The sequence below is a fragment of the Pseudochaenichthys georgianus genome, chromosome 23 (assembly GCF_902827115.2).
Source record: "Pseudochaenichthys georgianus chromosome 23, fPseGeo1.2, whole genome shotgun sequence".
NCBI classification, from domain to species: domain Eukaryota; kingdom Metazoa; phylum Chordata; class Actinopteri; order Perciformes; family Channichthyidae; genus Pseudochaenichthys; species Pseudochaenichthys georgianus.
Genome location: NC_047525.1, coordinates 21,070,459 through 21,087,590, shown reverse-complemented (window position 1 = coordinate 21,087,590; position 17,132 = coordinate 21,070,459). Strand labels below are relative to the sequence as shown.

Below are 17,132 nucleotides of genomic sequence, written 5' to 3'. Positions count from 1 at the left end.
TATCTCTGTGTCATAGGGACGCTGTGTCCCTGTCTAAGCACAGGCAGCAGCTGTAAGTGCAGCACAGGGACTGTATTCAGACCAGGAAGGACGAACATGCTCTTAATGAGGCGGCTAATGACTTCTGTTCTTTTGTTGCTGTTTTTTGTTTCTTCTTCCCTGGGTTAGGACGACCATTCAACCATTCAGCTGAAGTCTCCTGGCGTTTCCCCTGTGGCCTGACTCAAAAGGCTCCCTCTGTAGTACTCGGTCATTAATGAACATGTTGTAGTACATGCGTGCAGTTGAAATGTCACATATAAAAGTTCACATTACCCCAGGGTTGGTGGACAATGAAAGGAAAGGAGTATAGTTATAAACCGTGCATTTCCGTTTGAAATAATCCACATGTGAACAAAAAAGCAAAGCAGAAAAGTAGGCTTGTTTGTAAAAGAAATAATGACATTTATTTTTTTCTTAGCACGTTCTTAAGTAGCCTGTTGTGCCCATTGATCACATATAGTACAGTTAATATAAAAATGGCTTTTTAACTTTACACCCAAAGCAACAACGAAATGTTTTCTTAAAATATGTATGCTAAAAATACTGAGAAAGTATTTCCACTAAAAGTACCGGAGAATAGCTGTGATTCTGCAATGACGACATGGTCATGTTCTGCTGTTTCTTCTTCTTCTCTGTTTACCTCGTGTAGTTCTTGTTGTAGGCACTTACCAGGGCGTCGTGAGGAGACAACACATCAATCCCCTCAGTTTTAATAAACCTGTTTATATTTGTTTTCCTCCATTTTTTCCCCGCGTCACCATTGCAATGAGAACTACACAGCATAAACAGCCATTTGGCAAATGTCCTCCCTGGATACTCGTTTTTTGAAGCTGAATTTCATTAAGCTTAATGTGACGTTGTAATCAAAAGTAGTCTGCTCCTTGCCTTAATTTAAAACCCATTCAAACGGTGAGGAGGATTTGTCATTACATCAACATAATAGAGAATATATAACAATATTTCCATGAAAAAACCAAGAATCCATTTTAAATAGAAAAAGGGGGTTTATATTTCATCAAAAGGCTTACACCATAGTCACTGTAATTTGTCTACTCTACTAAATCTCCCTTTCCCATAATAGACAGGTGTTATTACTGTATCTCTAACTCGTCTATGGATGTTCGACAAAGCACAGACGGTATTGCTTGGGACCACACGGACAGTTCCACAACTCTTAACACATTTAACAGTCAATTACAAGAGAGTTGACCATCTTCATTTTCACGTTCTTTTCTCTGCCTGCATCTCTGTATGGATGATAGTGAAATATATTGTTTTGCAGTAAATGCCCCTACTGTTGATGTGAGCCTGATTTGATGTTACCAAGCCACCACATCAGCTGGGGGTTGAAACTGGGAGAGCACGTAGTCTTATTTCAAACTGTTCCATCCCTGTCCGATAAAAGATTTGCCAGTGTGTCCGAGCCGGGGACCAGCAATGGGTTATGCCTTTTGAAACAGTACTACAGAAGTGTCCACCGCTGACAGTGGGCTAGTCCATTCAGTGTAGTTGGTGTGTGGTGCTCCACAAAGCTGTGCCTCTTAAAATGCATTGTCAGATACATTTATGACTGTGGCTTTCACGTTCACTCCACTTGGCAGTCCTTTACCTGAGACCCACAGCTTTGTAAAGAAAGGAGACTGCATTCCGGTAGCTTCCTCCAGTGTCAGCGCAGCCTTGGACTCGCATTTCCTTATATCCCCATAAAAATGGTGGTTCCTCAGAGAGACATAAATAAGCAGGCATGCCACTGAAATCACAGCCAAGAGCACACCAAACACGGTGATTACTGCTGTGTCCCATTTTGTGTCCTTGGCTGCCAGCTCTAATCCCTTAGTGGTGACATTGACACATTTGGTGTCATGGTTGTAGTGGATGCTGCCGACATCCACACAGACTTTGTACAGGGTGGCGGGGCTGAGATGTGTGAGGTTGTACACCTGGACGTCAGAGGGAACCCTGGTGGTAAACGCGGTGGTGGGCTGGCTCAGATCGGACCCTGTGTACCATTTAATGTTGGGAGCCAGGGTACCACGATTCGCCTTCCACGAAATCAAGATGGAGTTTGTCTCCACTGTTTCAATTATGACATTCAGAGACCCATTTGCAGGTTTGGGGAAGTATCCATTCACTTCTACTGAAACAGATTTAAGATCAGCTCCAACTAGATTATGGGCGACACATGTGTAAAGACCAGCTTCTTTTTCTGTTATATCATAGATGTCAAAAGTTCCCTCTGGGTGCATGTAGAACTTTTCGGACACGGTGTTAGGCTGGACCCTGGTGCCAGACGGCGTGATCCAGTAGATGTCCGGCTCTGGTTCAGCGTAAGCTCTGCAATGGAGGGATACTGAGCTACCATTCTTTACTTTAATTTGCCCGGGCATGCTTTCGGGAGAGATAAGTGGTAGACAAATCTCCATCATCTCTCTGAAGTGCACCTGTCGGACATGCTGACCCTCGTACTCTGGGGGCTCCACACAGAACAGTGAGTCAGGCTCCATGAAGCGAAGGTTGGTTTTGTTCATGTTCATCCAGCGGACTACGCAGTCACAGCGGATGGGGTTGCTGTGCATGCTCACCTCTCTGAGATTTGGGAGGGACTCAACGGTAATCCTGTGAAGGGCACTGAGCGCATTGCCATTCAGCATTAGGGTTTCCAGCCGTGGTAGTTTGTAGAAAGCATTAGGATGGATATAGGAGAGTTTAGGATTGTTTGTGGCTTCTATTTTGGTCAGTTCGGGGAGGTTATTGAGGGCAAAGCTGTCAATGGAAACTAACTCTGGCATGCTGTTAATCCCTAGTTCTTTCAGATGCAGCATATCCACAAAGTCCCCTCTCTGTATTCTAGAAATTGGGTTTTTATTAAGATCCAAAAACTTGAGATTTTTTGCATTTTTCAGGGCAGAATGAGGCACCTCTGGGAATATATTATCATAGAACGAGATGCTCTCTAAGTTATCAAGACCAGTCAGCGCATCGTCAGGAAGCTGAGAGAGGTTCATTCTGGTGAGGACGAGACTGCGGAGATTACTGAGTGGTTGGAAGTTCATATCGTCAATAGAAAGAATAGGATTCTCGCCAATCATCAGGATCTCAAGATTTCGCATTGGGTCGAACCACTCTCTTTTAATAGCCTCAAGCTTGTTGGAATTGAGGTGGAGCCGCACAAGGTTGCTGAGACCCTGGAAAGCCATTGGGGAAATGTCGGCGATGAGGTTGTGATTCATGTATAGCTCCTGGAGGTTAGCCACCTCAACAAGACTTCGGTCAGGTAACTCTCGTATCCAATTTTCCTCCAAGTGAAGGGACATCAGCTGAGGAAGATTCCCCAGGTGGACGTCGCTGATGGAGGATAAGTTGTTTTGCGATAGATCAATCTCTGTGATGTTGGCCAGGTAATCCAAGGGTTTGTCAATCTTGACCACATTGTTTGTTTGCAGTAATAGTACTTGTGTGCCTAGCGGTAATCGTTCCGGCACGCTAAAGAGTCCCAGGTCATTACAGTCAACTGTCTGAGCCTCCATGTACACTGAACTCGGGGAAAACCAGGGTCTAATCTCACACACACAGAGCTTCGGGCAATCAGGCCTCTCCTCTGTGGCCACAACAAAAGAGGCCATGGCCAAGCCGACAAAGAGACGATCCACGAATGACACGTCCTTCATATTGGACCGATTCCCTCCAGTTAGAAATTGGTCCTTGTAGATTAAGCGTTCTGAGCTGTTAACTTCACAAATAATGAATCATTTGCTGCAGCTGCTGAGGCGATTGACTCACCGCCCCTGCCACCGCCACCACCTTCTGCAGCAGGGCTCCCTGGGGTTGTTTTGTCTTGCTGCGTAGACGCCCTTGGACGTAATGGCCAATCACTCAACGCTGCCTGCAGGTGTCAGGGTTCGGGGGACCAAGGCTGCAGTCAGGCAGACCCGAAAAGGCGGGAGGCGGGAAAAACGGGGGGGGGGGGGGGGGAAGGAAAATCTGAGAAATGTTCTGGTTCTTTAAAGATGGATGTCCTCACTGATTGTCGTCACTAGCTCCCAGAGTCCACAGCCCAGTCCATTCCTACCTGTGGAAGACAAACAGACAGAAGCAGTGTGAGTATTACCAGATACTAGATGTGGTCAGGGAATGTTATAAGAGAAGGATTCTGGCATATTGACATTTGGTATAGGAAAACTGACGCATGTTGACATTTGTACATGATCCCTTCAAGATATAAAACAGTGGAGTTTTATCAGCTTGACCTTCTAGACTTCATTCTGGGGACGCAGCAATGTGCTCCAACAAATGATGGCATTCAACACAGATGTTAGAAGAGTGAGTCTATTATTGGTTAAAGAGAAGGATTTATTAATATTCTTAAATGGCAGACATCCTAGGGTTTAAGCATTAGCCTTTAGGGCAAGCTGCTTCAAGACACTGGAATATGTCAGTCACTATGGCAACAAGTAAACGGGCAGGCAATAACCCACACTGCAGTGAGACTCAGACAAACGGAGCGTTTGACACAGATGCAGTTTGCACCTGTTTGTTAGAGGGCGCAGCAACCGACAGCGACAAAGCGAAAATGCATTAACGTGTTGACATAATTAATCCGTGCAATCAACAAATCTGCACATTAACATTGATCAAAAACCAGGTCCTGCATTCAGTCAGTGGCCACATATTTCTAACAGCTATGTTAAAGTGTACAAAAGAAGGACTCAAGGCAAACACAACTGGTTTTAGACACACATTCACAAATAAAAGGTCACAATGAGATTACCACACGTTCTTACTGTGGCATTTTTAAATAACCATCACAGACAGAAAAAAACACTTTAACTGTGTCCGAAATGTCTTATTCATTCACTACTCTAACACTTATGAATCGTCGTCATTTTCATTCCAATTTTTGCATTTATTATATTGACTAAATGAATAGAACACTTTGCAGTGAGTAGGTTAAGTGCCATTGACTTTTTCCAACCTGTTTTAATGAAACTGTATTATATAATGTCCACTCAAATATGGTGGGTTATATTACCGCACTATTAATATGGACACAACTGAGTGAAAATGGAGGGCTATACATATTGTACATATTCCATTAGTTGTTTAGGTACACAGAGTTCAATTAAGAACAACACTGTAAACTAGAGATACAGATAATATTTGCTTCGATATATATAAGAAGTATTTTTAAGACAATGTTTGGGTTTGTTTAAGTTACAATTGATAGAGAGCCAGAAACTGTTCCCAGTATTGGAGGCAAAGGATATATTTCAGGCAATAACAATGTTAATGAAATGTGGCACATGACCAGATGTGTCATTTCATTATCAAAGGTGATTCACAAAGCTTTCAGGAACCACTATTGATTTAACTGTCCATAAATGTCTTCATACAAGCATGAAGTTGTTTAAGACAGGAATCACATGCTGTATTTCAAAAAGACTTATGTTTCCCACCGAGATATCTCTTATTTATGTAGTGTCCCTTTCATTGTTCATGTACCAACTTCTCCACGCTATGGCGGAAACTCTACAGTTGAAGTGTACCGTGTAATTTGTCGTATGTAACTGCCTCGTACTGAACAGATGGGTTCGATGGTGCTTGTGATATTTCGGGCCTGTGAGAGCACGCAGCAAATCACGAGAAAAGTCAGAGAGAGACAGTGGATGAAATGGAAAGCATCAAGGGAAGAACACGAACGGAGAGGAATGGATTAATTTCATCGACCTCACCGTCTCCACCTCAGTAGCCGCGGGAGATGAGGGAAAAATAAATAAATAAAAACTTCAGAAGGAAGGCTGCAGTTTACCCCACCAGCGAAGCCACGCCGAAGGTTCATTCCTCAACCTCTAGCCTGTTGGAGGGATAGAGGGGGGAGGTATTTCGCTGGGCACTTCAATAAGCTGCAACACCCAGAGCATTCTGATAAACAAGGTTCAGCATTCCCTGAGCACTGGTTCCTCATTGTGGGCCGTGCAGTTGATCCGTGCCCTGGAAACAGAGGCCGGAGTCTGTTGTTCAGCCGCCAGCGTTTGGCTCTCACCTCTTTCTCTCTTTTAGTAATCCCCACCAGAAGTGTAATGCGGTCAGGTTAACTATTATAGCGTTGCTTTATTGTGCAGTCACTGCTGTTAGCTCCGACAGGGTTGCAGGGTGTGTGTTATTTGTTTTACCATTAACGATGATTGTATCTTTGAGGAGGTTTTTATAGGTTACGGCTTTCATTTTGTGATCAATATTTTCTTTTCAAGGCTTTCCTTGCTTGTAAAATTGCGCTGCTCCATTTACACAAGGCTATAAATAAGATGTCTAACCATCCAATGTTGGTAAGGGTTGATGATAGACTTAAGAGACAGATTGACGACGAGAAATAATTATTGTCTTCAGTTTAATGGTAATATTGTCTGCTATTCTACATTGGCGAACATCTAGGATTAGAAAGGCTTTACCAGATGGTGTGGCCAGAAAACCGGACAGATGTCCCTGCTAATTAATGAGGATACAATATTGTTAAAGCTAATCCAACATTTGCGTCATAAAAATATTCATTAATACAACAATTGTAATTCATATGTGTTGTTTTCCAAATAGGACCACTGTTTGAAATGGGTTAGGGTTAGCATTTGGGCGCATTTTTTCTTTGATACTTGATATATTGCTTGATATATAAAATATTTAAAACACTGTCTCGACCCCATTATGACTTAATTATGTCTCTATTGTTTGTTGTTTTCGAGCCAATTGTCCTAGACACAAACATAATAACTGTTAGAGAAGATTAAGAGATCATTTAATTCCCATTTGAAGAGCTGGACCAATTTTATTTGACTATAATTTCTGGCCCATTTATATTCAAATGATCAACTAATCTATTCCTCAACTAACTGCACTAGCTCTAGTTAACATCAAATTATTATTCATTCTGTTCAAAATGAGGATAAATGGCCTCAAGACGAAGAAGTCATTTATTAAAACCTTGTGTGGCTCTAAATGGATCTGTGATAAATTGCCTTGTCATTTCTGTTGACATCAATTCATAGTATAACAGGTTTAATTTTGACTAATCATCCAATCAAATACAAAATGTAAACATAAGTAATACATTGACTCTCCTTTAGCATTTTCTTCCATTACATCCAATAACTATGGATGTTTAATAAACCAAATGGCTAGTGCACTCTGAGGCAGATTTATACTTGAGACATTTTCAATTAGGTAAGACATTTGAAATGGAGATTTATCTCTATGTATAATACGTATTATTATGTGCACGTCCTTATTTGTATATAATGTAAACATAACATGCCTTTCATTGTTCCAAAAATAAAATAAAATGTGTTGACACATCTACGTAAATCAGGTTCAATGCACAGTCTCCTGGATGTCCCAGTGAAAGGCTGCCGACTGAATCAGAGGTGACAACTTGGGTGGCAATGTGTCTGATGTGGCAAATGTACTGAGTCTTCAGGCATGCTGGCCGTCCGAGCGAACAGTGTTGAGTCAACGACTTGCTTATGTAATAGACAGTTTAGAATAGAGACAATTGAGACCAGCCGAATATGTAAAATAACTACACAAATGGTTGATACAATACATGCTTTCTGAATAGCTGAATGTTAATGACAGGTGAAACATCTTACAAGCTCACCGTACTTAATCAAGATTTGTTAACACATCAGCAACATTGAAAAGCTTTCCACAATGGAGCGTCCATTAAGAACACTCGGAGAAATTGGTCTTGTTAAGGGTAGAGACACTGCATTCATTGCCCTTTGTTATGATGTTGAATTATTGTACCAAACTGCCTCATCTAAAGTGATATCCGAATCATGCACAGGCGGTTAAACGGGTAAATTGGTATTGGACCACTGCTTTGTGTGAAGCCCGGTGAAGAGGCAGTCTATATTCTTGTGGCTTTGCACCGTGACTGCTGTGACAATCCACACACTTAGGTCCACACACTTGTACTAACCTATTAGTAAGAGGTCCAGTCAAGCTACCCTTCCCCCCAACACCCACCCACTGCTGCGATGTAGAGCTAATTTCCCACAATTCGCTACTCTGTTGCCAGTAATTGAGCTGGAGAAGGGAGGGAGAGAGGAGATGTGGAGGACAAAATGACTTGCCAAAGTCAGAACTTGTCAAAGAGTGTATTAACCCCTGGTGACCCTGAGATTAATGCCATTGCAGGAAATATTAGTGGCTCCATGAAGAAGAAGAATTAGCCGGTTAAATATTGCGAGACAACAACCACTTCCATCGATGTGTATTTGGCATCAAGTGGAAATAACGTGCGTTGGCTACCCGAAGATAAATGTGGTTAATATGGCTGGGGCAAATATAATTAAAGGGTGGATGCTGGTAATATGTGCCCAGAAAAGCCTTTGGAGATTGTGTAGAGAGATACAGTACATAATCAACAGCTGTTAATATAACCTTGAGGGCATGACATTGGATCTCCTGTTACCTAACCTCTAACTGCACTCACACATTTAGTCTAAACTTTGACATTTGTTTGGGCAGCCAATGGAAGCCTTTTATAGGTCAGGCTAAGGTGTTCACTCATGGAGCTAACACGAGTTCCCAGGTGTCAGAGGAAAGATGGGGGCAATCATTCAAGCAATGGTCTCCAAAGCACCACCATTACAGTAGCAGGCTGACAGTCTGGCCCATGGGCTTTTCCCTTTCACCAGTGTCAATCCTGACTGCGAACATTACTGCAAACAAGCTCCTAATACCAGGCGTGTTTCAGGACTGCGTTAAATGTGAGATATGCAGCTAACCACCTTTCCGTTGCACCAAGAAAACCTGCAATAAATTGTAGCACAATATCAATATATGACCTTTTTAAGTTATTAACAGACCTTTTTACACTGCACAGCCAGCAGATAAGGAGCAACATTTGCATTTATTTGAATTTGTGTTTCTGGCCACCAAATCCAATATTCGCTTCATTTTTAACTCTGGTCCCCACTCACTCATACGGAAATAAATGTGGCTTTGAGATGCTATCTGCTGTGGAAAATGAGTTTTCAGCTGCCTGCTACCGCTCTAAATGCCAAACAGGATACTAATATGACAGTTGGGAATTTCAAAAATCAAATCACTAGTTACTACAAGGTACCCTTTCCACATTGCATAGTAATTTGATCAGGAAATGAAATATTTTCCTACATCTTTTAAAAAAAAAAGATAAATGTCGCCCCTGGTAGGTTTTAATTATATTATGAATATATGTATATGTTTAATCAAAGTAACATGCTATATTCCTTATGTATACTGTATGGTACAACTGCCTAAGTATTTACAATTATATTGCATTTTACAAATGTTTTGTTTCGAAAGACAAAATAAATGAAGTGGCCAAATAAGGAAATGACTCAGAATGATAATAATATAGTTGTACCTTGGAGCGGGAATTTGTAAAAAAAGATTTGTATATGGAAGTATTGTTATTCACCATTTAGAGCACTCCCACTTCCCACCAGAAGCTGTTTGGGAAATGATGATGTCATTGCATCGCCATTATAAACCACTATGTCATTAGTCCTCGTTAGATACATATTACACTCTTAATTAGCGTGACATTTGTCATTACAGAAAAACCTAGCACACCTCCTCATTAAAATGTCTCACATTTCCATTTCCTACTTCTTGTCTGGTAAAAATATCAGTAATAATAATTAGACTCAGCGACATTAATATGTGTCGAGTAGATTTAATGAAATATGTGCCCAACATGGCCGGATAACATTTAAGAGGTTTGGCCGTTGTCAAGGTGAAAAACTCTTCCATCCATATCTTGGCAACACCTCACACTAACTTTCCCATCGGGCCACCTCCAATACCCTAACACTGTCGCAGTTTCGGACAGTAATGGCACACATACAGATTGATTAGAGACCAGTGAGATATGACCACTTTAAATGACTGAGTGTACACAGTAGGGGCCGAAAGCATTGGTCCTGGTGGCTCTAGTCTACGGTGCTAATTCAGGCAGGCCAGACTCGGGCCAGCTGGGCCGCCAAACAGCCGGACAGCACTGTTTGTTTTAAGCTGTTTATTGAAATGAGTTATAAATCCTCCCCCTCGCTTCACAGGGCTCGGGTGAGGTTAAGCGGAGCGGGGAAGTAAAGATGATTGCTTTGTCGCAGGTTGGGTGCTCAATGAATGTCCCGTGTGGCGAGTCGGGCTGACCTACCGTTTATGTAAAAAATAAAACCATGTATTACACAAGCACTGTGAGGGTTACGGCAGGCATCAGACAGGAGGTCTGTGAGATGTGAGAAACAGAGATGCATGTGGGGAGCGTGTTGGCCCTCGGGGAAATGATTATGAGGCCTGCACGGTTTAAGTTGTAACAAGGCAGTATTGCATCTGCTGAGAGGTAGACATTACTCTCACCGTGGTAACTGGGTGGAAAACATAAAGGTCAGATGTAAGTGGAAAGTAGGGCGCAGCAGAATTGCCTCCTCTTTCAGGAGAATAGCCTGTGTATAGTAGAAATGGTTCACTGGGAATTTTGATCCACTGGTAATAAGCCTCGTAAGGCTTTCTTCTTCGAGTCACCCCCTCTCTCTCCGGCTCTTTCTTCCTTCTCCCTTTTTCTCATGAGACTACTACCCCCGCATCTCGCATTTGTCTCTCTTCTTCGAACCTTTATAGTAAACATTTATCTTAATGTTGCATCACGATGCACCCATGTATTATTTAGAAAGCCGTTTTTTGTTTCAGTCCCCGTGAATCTCCAGCTTCCTGTCCTTCCTCCTGGGCCTCCTACTGTCTCGTTGTTCCTTCGCTGTCGGCCTAATTGCCTTCTCAATACGTGTCACCCCAGCTGTGCCAAATCTAGTCTATATGCCGGCAGAGACGGACTTTCTCAGTAGCTCCTTTTTCCTAATTACAATTGTGTCTGTGTGAGTCTTTTTGTGGCTCGTGTATTGTTCTTTGTATCCCCTAAAGTACACCAGACGAGTCCACAGGCAAGAGCCAAGTGCCCACAACCCAGTTCACTAACGTCCACCCGACACATAGCGGTGACCTTTGTACTGATAAATGAACTGCAATCTGTCTTTGTATCTGTTAGTGTGATAGAGTATGAGTAATGTGTTAAGGGTGGCATGCTTGTTATATGTGTACCTGCCCAGTGGTTGCAGATGGAAATAGCCAAATCTGGTAAAAATCATCCCCTCTCTTTTTGAGATTAATGTATTTCATGCATGCTCCTTCTTTTAAAAAAAAAAAAAAGACAAACAATCTTTACTCAAAGCTTATGTGCTTCACTCTACTCCACCATCTTTACAGGCCTCCATTGATGTCAAATAAATATGATAATAGCATTTCATATACAGCTGAAATGAGAATACTATCCATTATTTTCACGTGATAGACAGTTGCATGTAATATATCACTGTGGATAACATTCTAGTACCATTTTGACGGGCCGTCACTTGGCAGACTGGCAACATTAGAGGTGATCCAACATCACTGTCAAAACAAATAGATTGTTAGGTGATCAACGGAAGGGTTAGTTTTGACTTGTTAAGATTTATCAATACAAATAAAACCATTTAAAACCCATTTAATTAAACAATTATGAATTTTCTAAGTCTAAAAAGAAACACATCAGTTGTTTTTGCTCGTAAAAAAAAGTAGACAGGTATTTTTTCGAAGATATTGTTTCTATATAAGTTTTTGTAGAGTTTCCGGAGGTAATAGGTCAAAAGTGAGAGCAGATAGAAGAAGAAGATTGATCTATATTGCTTCCAGTGGACAATGGCCTAAAAGTTGGCACGAAGCCATGACGCAACCATACCACTTCCGATAGAAATCTGGGTAAGCCCCCATAGTGGGTGGGTGCCTCTGGAAGGCTTTACCGTCCCTCCCCCTGCCCTTCACCTCATTGATTTACTATTATACTTTCTCCAAGGTAAAGCAGAGTCCATTAAAGTGAGCCTTCTATGCAGGGTGTATGCATAATGAAGCTTCCTGTATGTTTCCGTGTGGGAGAGGATGGAAACCGTTCCCCTTACATCTGCACTTGTAAGGCCATGAATCAGAGGCACGTCGACTGTTAATGTAAAATCAATGGTCCAAATTAACCACAGGACCTTAATCTCCGGTTTTTCAGCCCTTTTTCTTTTTCTGGACAAGACATGCCCTTGGGCTGAGTGAGGGAGAACAAAACAGCTGCACAGTCGAGCATGGAGAGATACATGTTTCGCAGACACGTGTAACTTCGCCGACACGTGAAAACATACAGCTCATTGGCATCCCGCAGCACACAGTGAGAGAGCAGAGCTAGGTCCCCTTGTCTAATTCGCATAGTGCTGCATCTATTACGATTAAGCCAAGGTATCCAGCTTAAGGCTGCGCTGATAAGGTCAAAGGCGTAGCGAACATTCCAACACTCATTTCTCCCCCTACATAATCGCACTCACTTTTGACAAAAATCTGCATAATGTCCCGTGTATAGCTGCTAGCCAAAATGAAAGATGGAGGTGTGAGGGACGGGAGGGGGCTGGGACCGGCAGAGGGGAATGGAGCCAGCGGCATATCCCTCAAAGTCAGAGCCAAATTGAATCTGCAGGTGCAAATGTGGCATGTGTGCTGCCTCTGTGATGCGCAGCTATCCATATTTATATGAATAAAATATGGCTGGTCAAGGGGCCACACGCCTGCAGGGAATAAGCTCCTACGGCAGACGGAATCAATCATTATATGCCACTGAAATGCATTTATCGCCGGCTCGGACCTCCTTATTATGATTTCATGGGGTTTGATATGGGCATTCTCCTTCTGTTTTCATTCGGTGCTACTCTACCTCAGCTACAACAGATGATAGATGTGGCACTTTCAAATGACACAATGTCCTTGTGTCTGTTCAAAGGCTCAGCAGGCGAATGATTGGCTGATTTGAAGACAGACATTGCTTTTTGTATCTGCATTTATATGCATATTTCCAACCGGCTTTGGATGTCTATCGGATCATGCATTTCTTTACGCATAAGTCACTGCAGCTGTATCTATACATGAAGACTTATTCTTATGATACAGGTTTTTATTAATGCTCTGAAGGCCTATATGTATCAATCTGAACACAGAACAGATGGACAGCACAGCAGTGGCCCTCAGATGTCCTCCTTCTTCTCTGCTCATGTTTGAAACTGCAATCTGAACATATGTCGCTATCTGTCCGTCTCTGATATGAATCTGCACTATAGCAGACTAATTAGTGATGTTCGTTTTGCTATTTTGTTGTGAACAACAGCCTTTTTTTACAATATACCCGACATGTGATCTTTCTTTTTTTTTTACAACACACACTATAGAAACGTGTTCTAGCTAAATACTTAAAATGCTAATGCTAAACAAATGTCACTGCAGACAAAGGAAGTGTCACATCCCATTATGACCTTTTGATATGGACCGAACAGCAAAACGTCACGAATGCTGCCATCAAACAGTTTTGATCCTTGGCTTTTTTTCCCTCTCTCTTTGTGTCTATTTGCACATGATGTGGGTGTGCTACAGTCCATCCACCAGATAGTACATTTTGAAAAATATGAAAACGTGTCCCCCTTGTTCCTTTTGCCCTCCGTCTGTGTGCTTATTCCATTTTAATGGGTGCCTGTGTTTGCTTGCGAACTGGATGCTATCAGAGAGCCTATGCTCGGCTGCACATGCTGATCCCCTGCAGCCGTCTTGTGAATATGTTTACATGCATTTCACTGAGGAGCCTGGATAGGTCCTGGAGTATCTTGTTACCACTATTATTGAAAAAAGATCTGGAGACTAATGTGATTTCTGACGACGCTCCTCTGAACCGGTAGTAGCAGTTTGCCACCGACACATCCTCTCCAGTTCACAGGAACACATGCAGCCCTCTGCCTATAGAGAAATTAATATGGAACACCCACTCTGTGCTGCTGCCTATCATGATCTCCAAGCCTCCGCAAGGCCACTGCAGGCACAATACCTTCTCCACCCCCCCACACACACACACACACACACACACTGCTTCACACGCAGATCAATAGGCAATTCGCAAAGCCACTCGCTTTAAGTGTATGACTCAGTGTGGACATGTAATATCGATTTGTTTTGAACAAATGTGACCAAATTAATAAAGCAACCCATTACTGCTTTTGCTTTTCTGTTGTTATCACCTTTGGGGAGGAACATGGATCCATACTTTAAATGTAACCTCACTAACAGTTTGGGACTATGTTTTGCGTGCAACTTTCAATGTACACAGGAACAACCCTTCATTAACATGTGCTTTCAAGGATTTCTAGTGCACTTTTTATGGCTGAGTATTCCGATATAAGCTGCTCAGCAGGTAGTCACATAATTCCAGGTGGGAACAATGCATGGTGTGTGGGCCGAGGTTTTCTCAGCGTATCTGGTGTTAGGGCATGATGGCTCTCGTGGCATTTCACTGTTTCGTATCGAGCAGCTGCTTTGGGGTGAGTCATTCGCACTGTGGAGGCCAACATCTATTGTATCCATCACCGGGAACAAGCACACACACATGGACAGGCATGCATCGGAAGCACATGAGGATTACTGCCAGCAAATTCAGTAGTTGGTGAAAATCACATTTGTCATTATCGGCCAATATCGGTTTATCTGCCTTTGAAATATTCATGAGTAATACATCTGCTGGATGACATGCATTTAGGACAGAGGGAAGGGGGGGGGGGGGTGTATGGGAAAGTGATGATGGTGATGCATTTAAAGACGCCTCTCAGTGGCTGTGTTGATTGCACAAAAGCCCTGCATGCATGTGCTGATGGCTGAATATACATGATCATTTCTCTCCACCTTTAAGTGATAATGGGTGTAAAAGAAGCCCAGATTCGTAACGTACTTTCGTGGCATGTGTAGATGAGGACTTTGCAACAGGAAGGTTTTATGAAATGGGGGGGGGCACTATTCTGTGGATTTCTTCGAGACGTGTCTGGTGGTGGTGGTGAACTCATAAGCAGAACCGGGGGACATACAACTGACAGTCCTTCAATCCACACACATCTGCCACACACACGCACGCACGCACGCACACACACACACACACACACACACACACACACACACACACACACACACACACACACACACACACACACACACACGCACACAGAGAGTCCGCCTCGAATTTTCTTTTTCTCGAATTCGGCTCTTTGGCGAGTCCATCATAAATCCGGTCTGGTTAAGGCGCATCCTGCATAGTTGCGCAAAAGCGCGTCAAGTGAGGGTTCGAGACCAGTCATATCATATCCCCTAATTCTGCATTTGCATAGGTGATTGTTGTTTAAAAAAGCTAAAGATAGGTTATTTAAACCGCCAGGATACATCCACAGCGTTTTTCGTCAACTTGGAAAATGTATTACGCATACGAACCGATACTAACGCGCTTATTAAGTGACAGAAACAATTTCAAGGAGTAAACAGAGTAAACTTACCAGATTTAACCATGATAGCCCTGTGTGTGTGCTGTCTATATTCCCATCAAGTGCGCCGCTCCAATGACGAGCGAGCTCCAGCGTGCGACATAAAGCCAGGCAACAATGTGTGGTCTTCTTATATTTTACGCAGTTGGCGAGATATCAGTTCTCGGATTCTTCCACAAAACGCACGGCTTTTGCATGAAAGGGGAAAAAGGTCGAAGTCCAAAAAGCAGCTTGTGTGTGGAGAAAGATTCCCCGCGTGCCCTTCTCTTCTCGTCCTCTCAGCGTCTGTTAACGGCGCATCTCTCCCCTCGATCAAGTGGATCAGGCGGACCACCGTCTCCTCAGCAGTCATTAATATGAGAACAAACCCCGGCTCTCCTGAGGACAGCCAATAGCGCCAGAGAAGCTCGCAGCATCCCGCCTCTGGTTGGCTGAGAGCAGCTGTCAGTCATATCACAGAAGTCTGTTCTCATCCATGTCTTATTCTGTTGGAGGTGAAGCACGCTGCAAGAAATATCCATATTTACAACATTCTTCTGAGGTGTGAATAGTGCTGACTTAAGACATATTTAAGTGGATGATGGGCGATATTTAATTGTCTGCTGCACATTTGTTGGAAGCTGTTTTTATACATTTTAATACAGGCTCTAACATCAAAGTGATACATTGGAATACTTGATCCCTTTAGCATTGGTCAAGGTAACTATTTTATATAATGTTGGGCAGGGGCGGACTGGGGGGAAAAAGTGGCCCGGGGATTAATTGACAGACAGGCCCACTTAATGCGCGGCATGTATCGGCCGGCGACGAAAGTATGTTACTTAACAAAAAACCCTATGCATTTTATGTTCTTTTGGACCATTATTCATATAGTAATCACATTACCTGAGCCCTTGAGTTGCCTAGAGAAAAATAGTTACGAGATATATTTAGCGATTTTAATGTTAACAGATCATTGATGCAATAACATTTTGACCCAATTTGCCTGACTTGACACATGGAATAAAACATGGGCATAGGAAGCATCCTCAATGTGGGTGAGACAATTTAACAGGGGATGTAGGCAGGTGGTGGACCTCACCTCCTCTAGGGGGGTCCGGGGGCAAGCTCCCCCGGGAAGATATTTTTTTAAATGTTGAAGTTAAATGCATCAATCTGGTCCATTTTGAGAGCAAAATTAGGGACTAAATCTATGGCAGTCAGTAGGGGCTTGGACTGTGAGCCGTAGGGTCGCCGGTTCAAGTCCCCGACCAGACCTACATTTGGAGTGTGGACTTCTACTTGGAGAGGTCCCAGTTCACCTCCTGCCCTGCCGTGGTGCCCTTGAGCAAGGCATCAGACAATACCAAGGTATTTGTAACAGGCAACAACTTCAAGTTTTGTTCCTTGCGTAGTTACAATATCTAAAACAGGCTCTGGTATCTTTTTTGCTTTTGTGTGCTGTGTGCTCTGCATGTGTGACCATTAAAGAGGGTTTCATCCCTCCCAATTCTTCTTCTTCTTCTTCTTCTTCTTCTTCTTCTTCTTCTTCTTCTTCTTCTTCTTCTTCTTCTTCTTCTTCTTCTACTTCTTCTTCTTCAACACTCATATGAAACAGAACTGTAAACAGATTAACTTTTTCTTTCAACATTTATTTGGACA

General features: G+C 42.8%; 1 protein-coding gene across 1 annotated transcript; it reads right to left on the bottom strand.

Annotated features, from left to right (window-relative positions):
- Positions 1-420: 420 nt before the first annotated feature.
- On the bottom strand, positions 421-15,798 carry LOC117468257 (leucine-rich repeat neuronal protein 3). Its single transcript, XM_034112272.1, has 2 exons — positions 15,504-15,798; positions 421-4,111 (listed from the first exon to the last, which is right to left on the bottom strand). The coding sequence occupies exon 2, from the start codon at positions 3,708-3,710 to the stop codon at positions 1,584-1,586; it is 2,127 nt and encodes a 708-aa protein (XP_033968163.1). The 5' UTR covers positions 3,711-4,111; positions 15,504-15,798; the 3' UTR covers positions 421-1,583.
- Between the last annotated feature and the right edge of the window lie 1,334 nt (positions 15,799-17,132).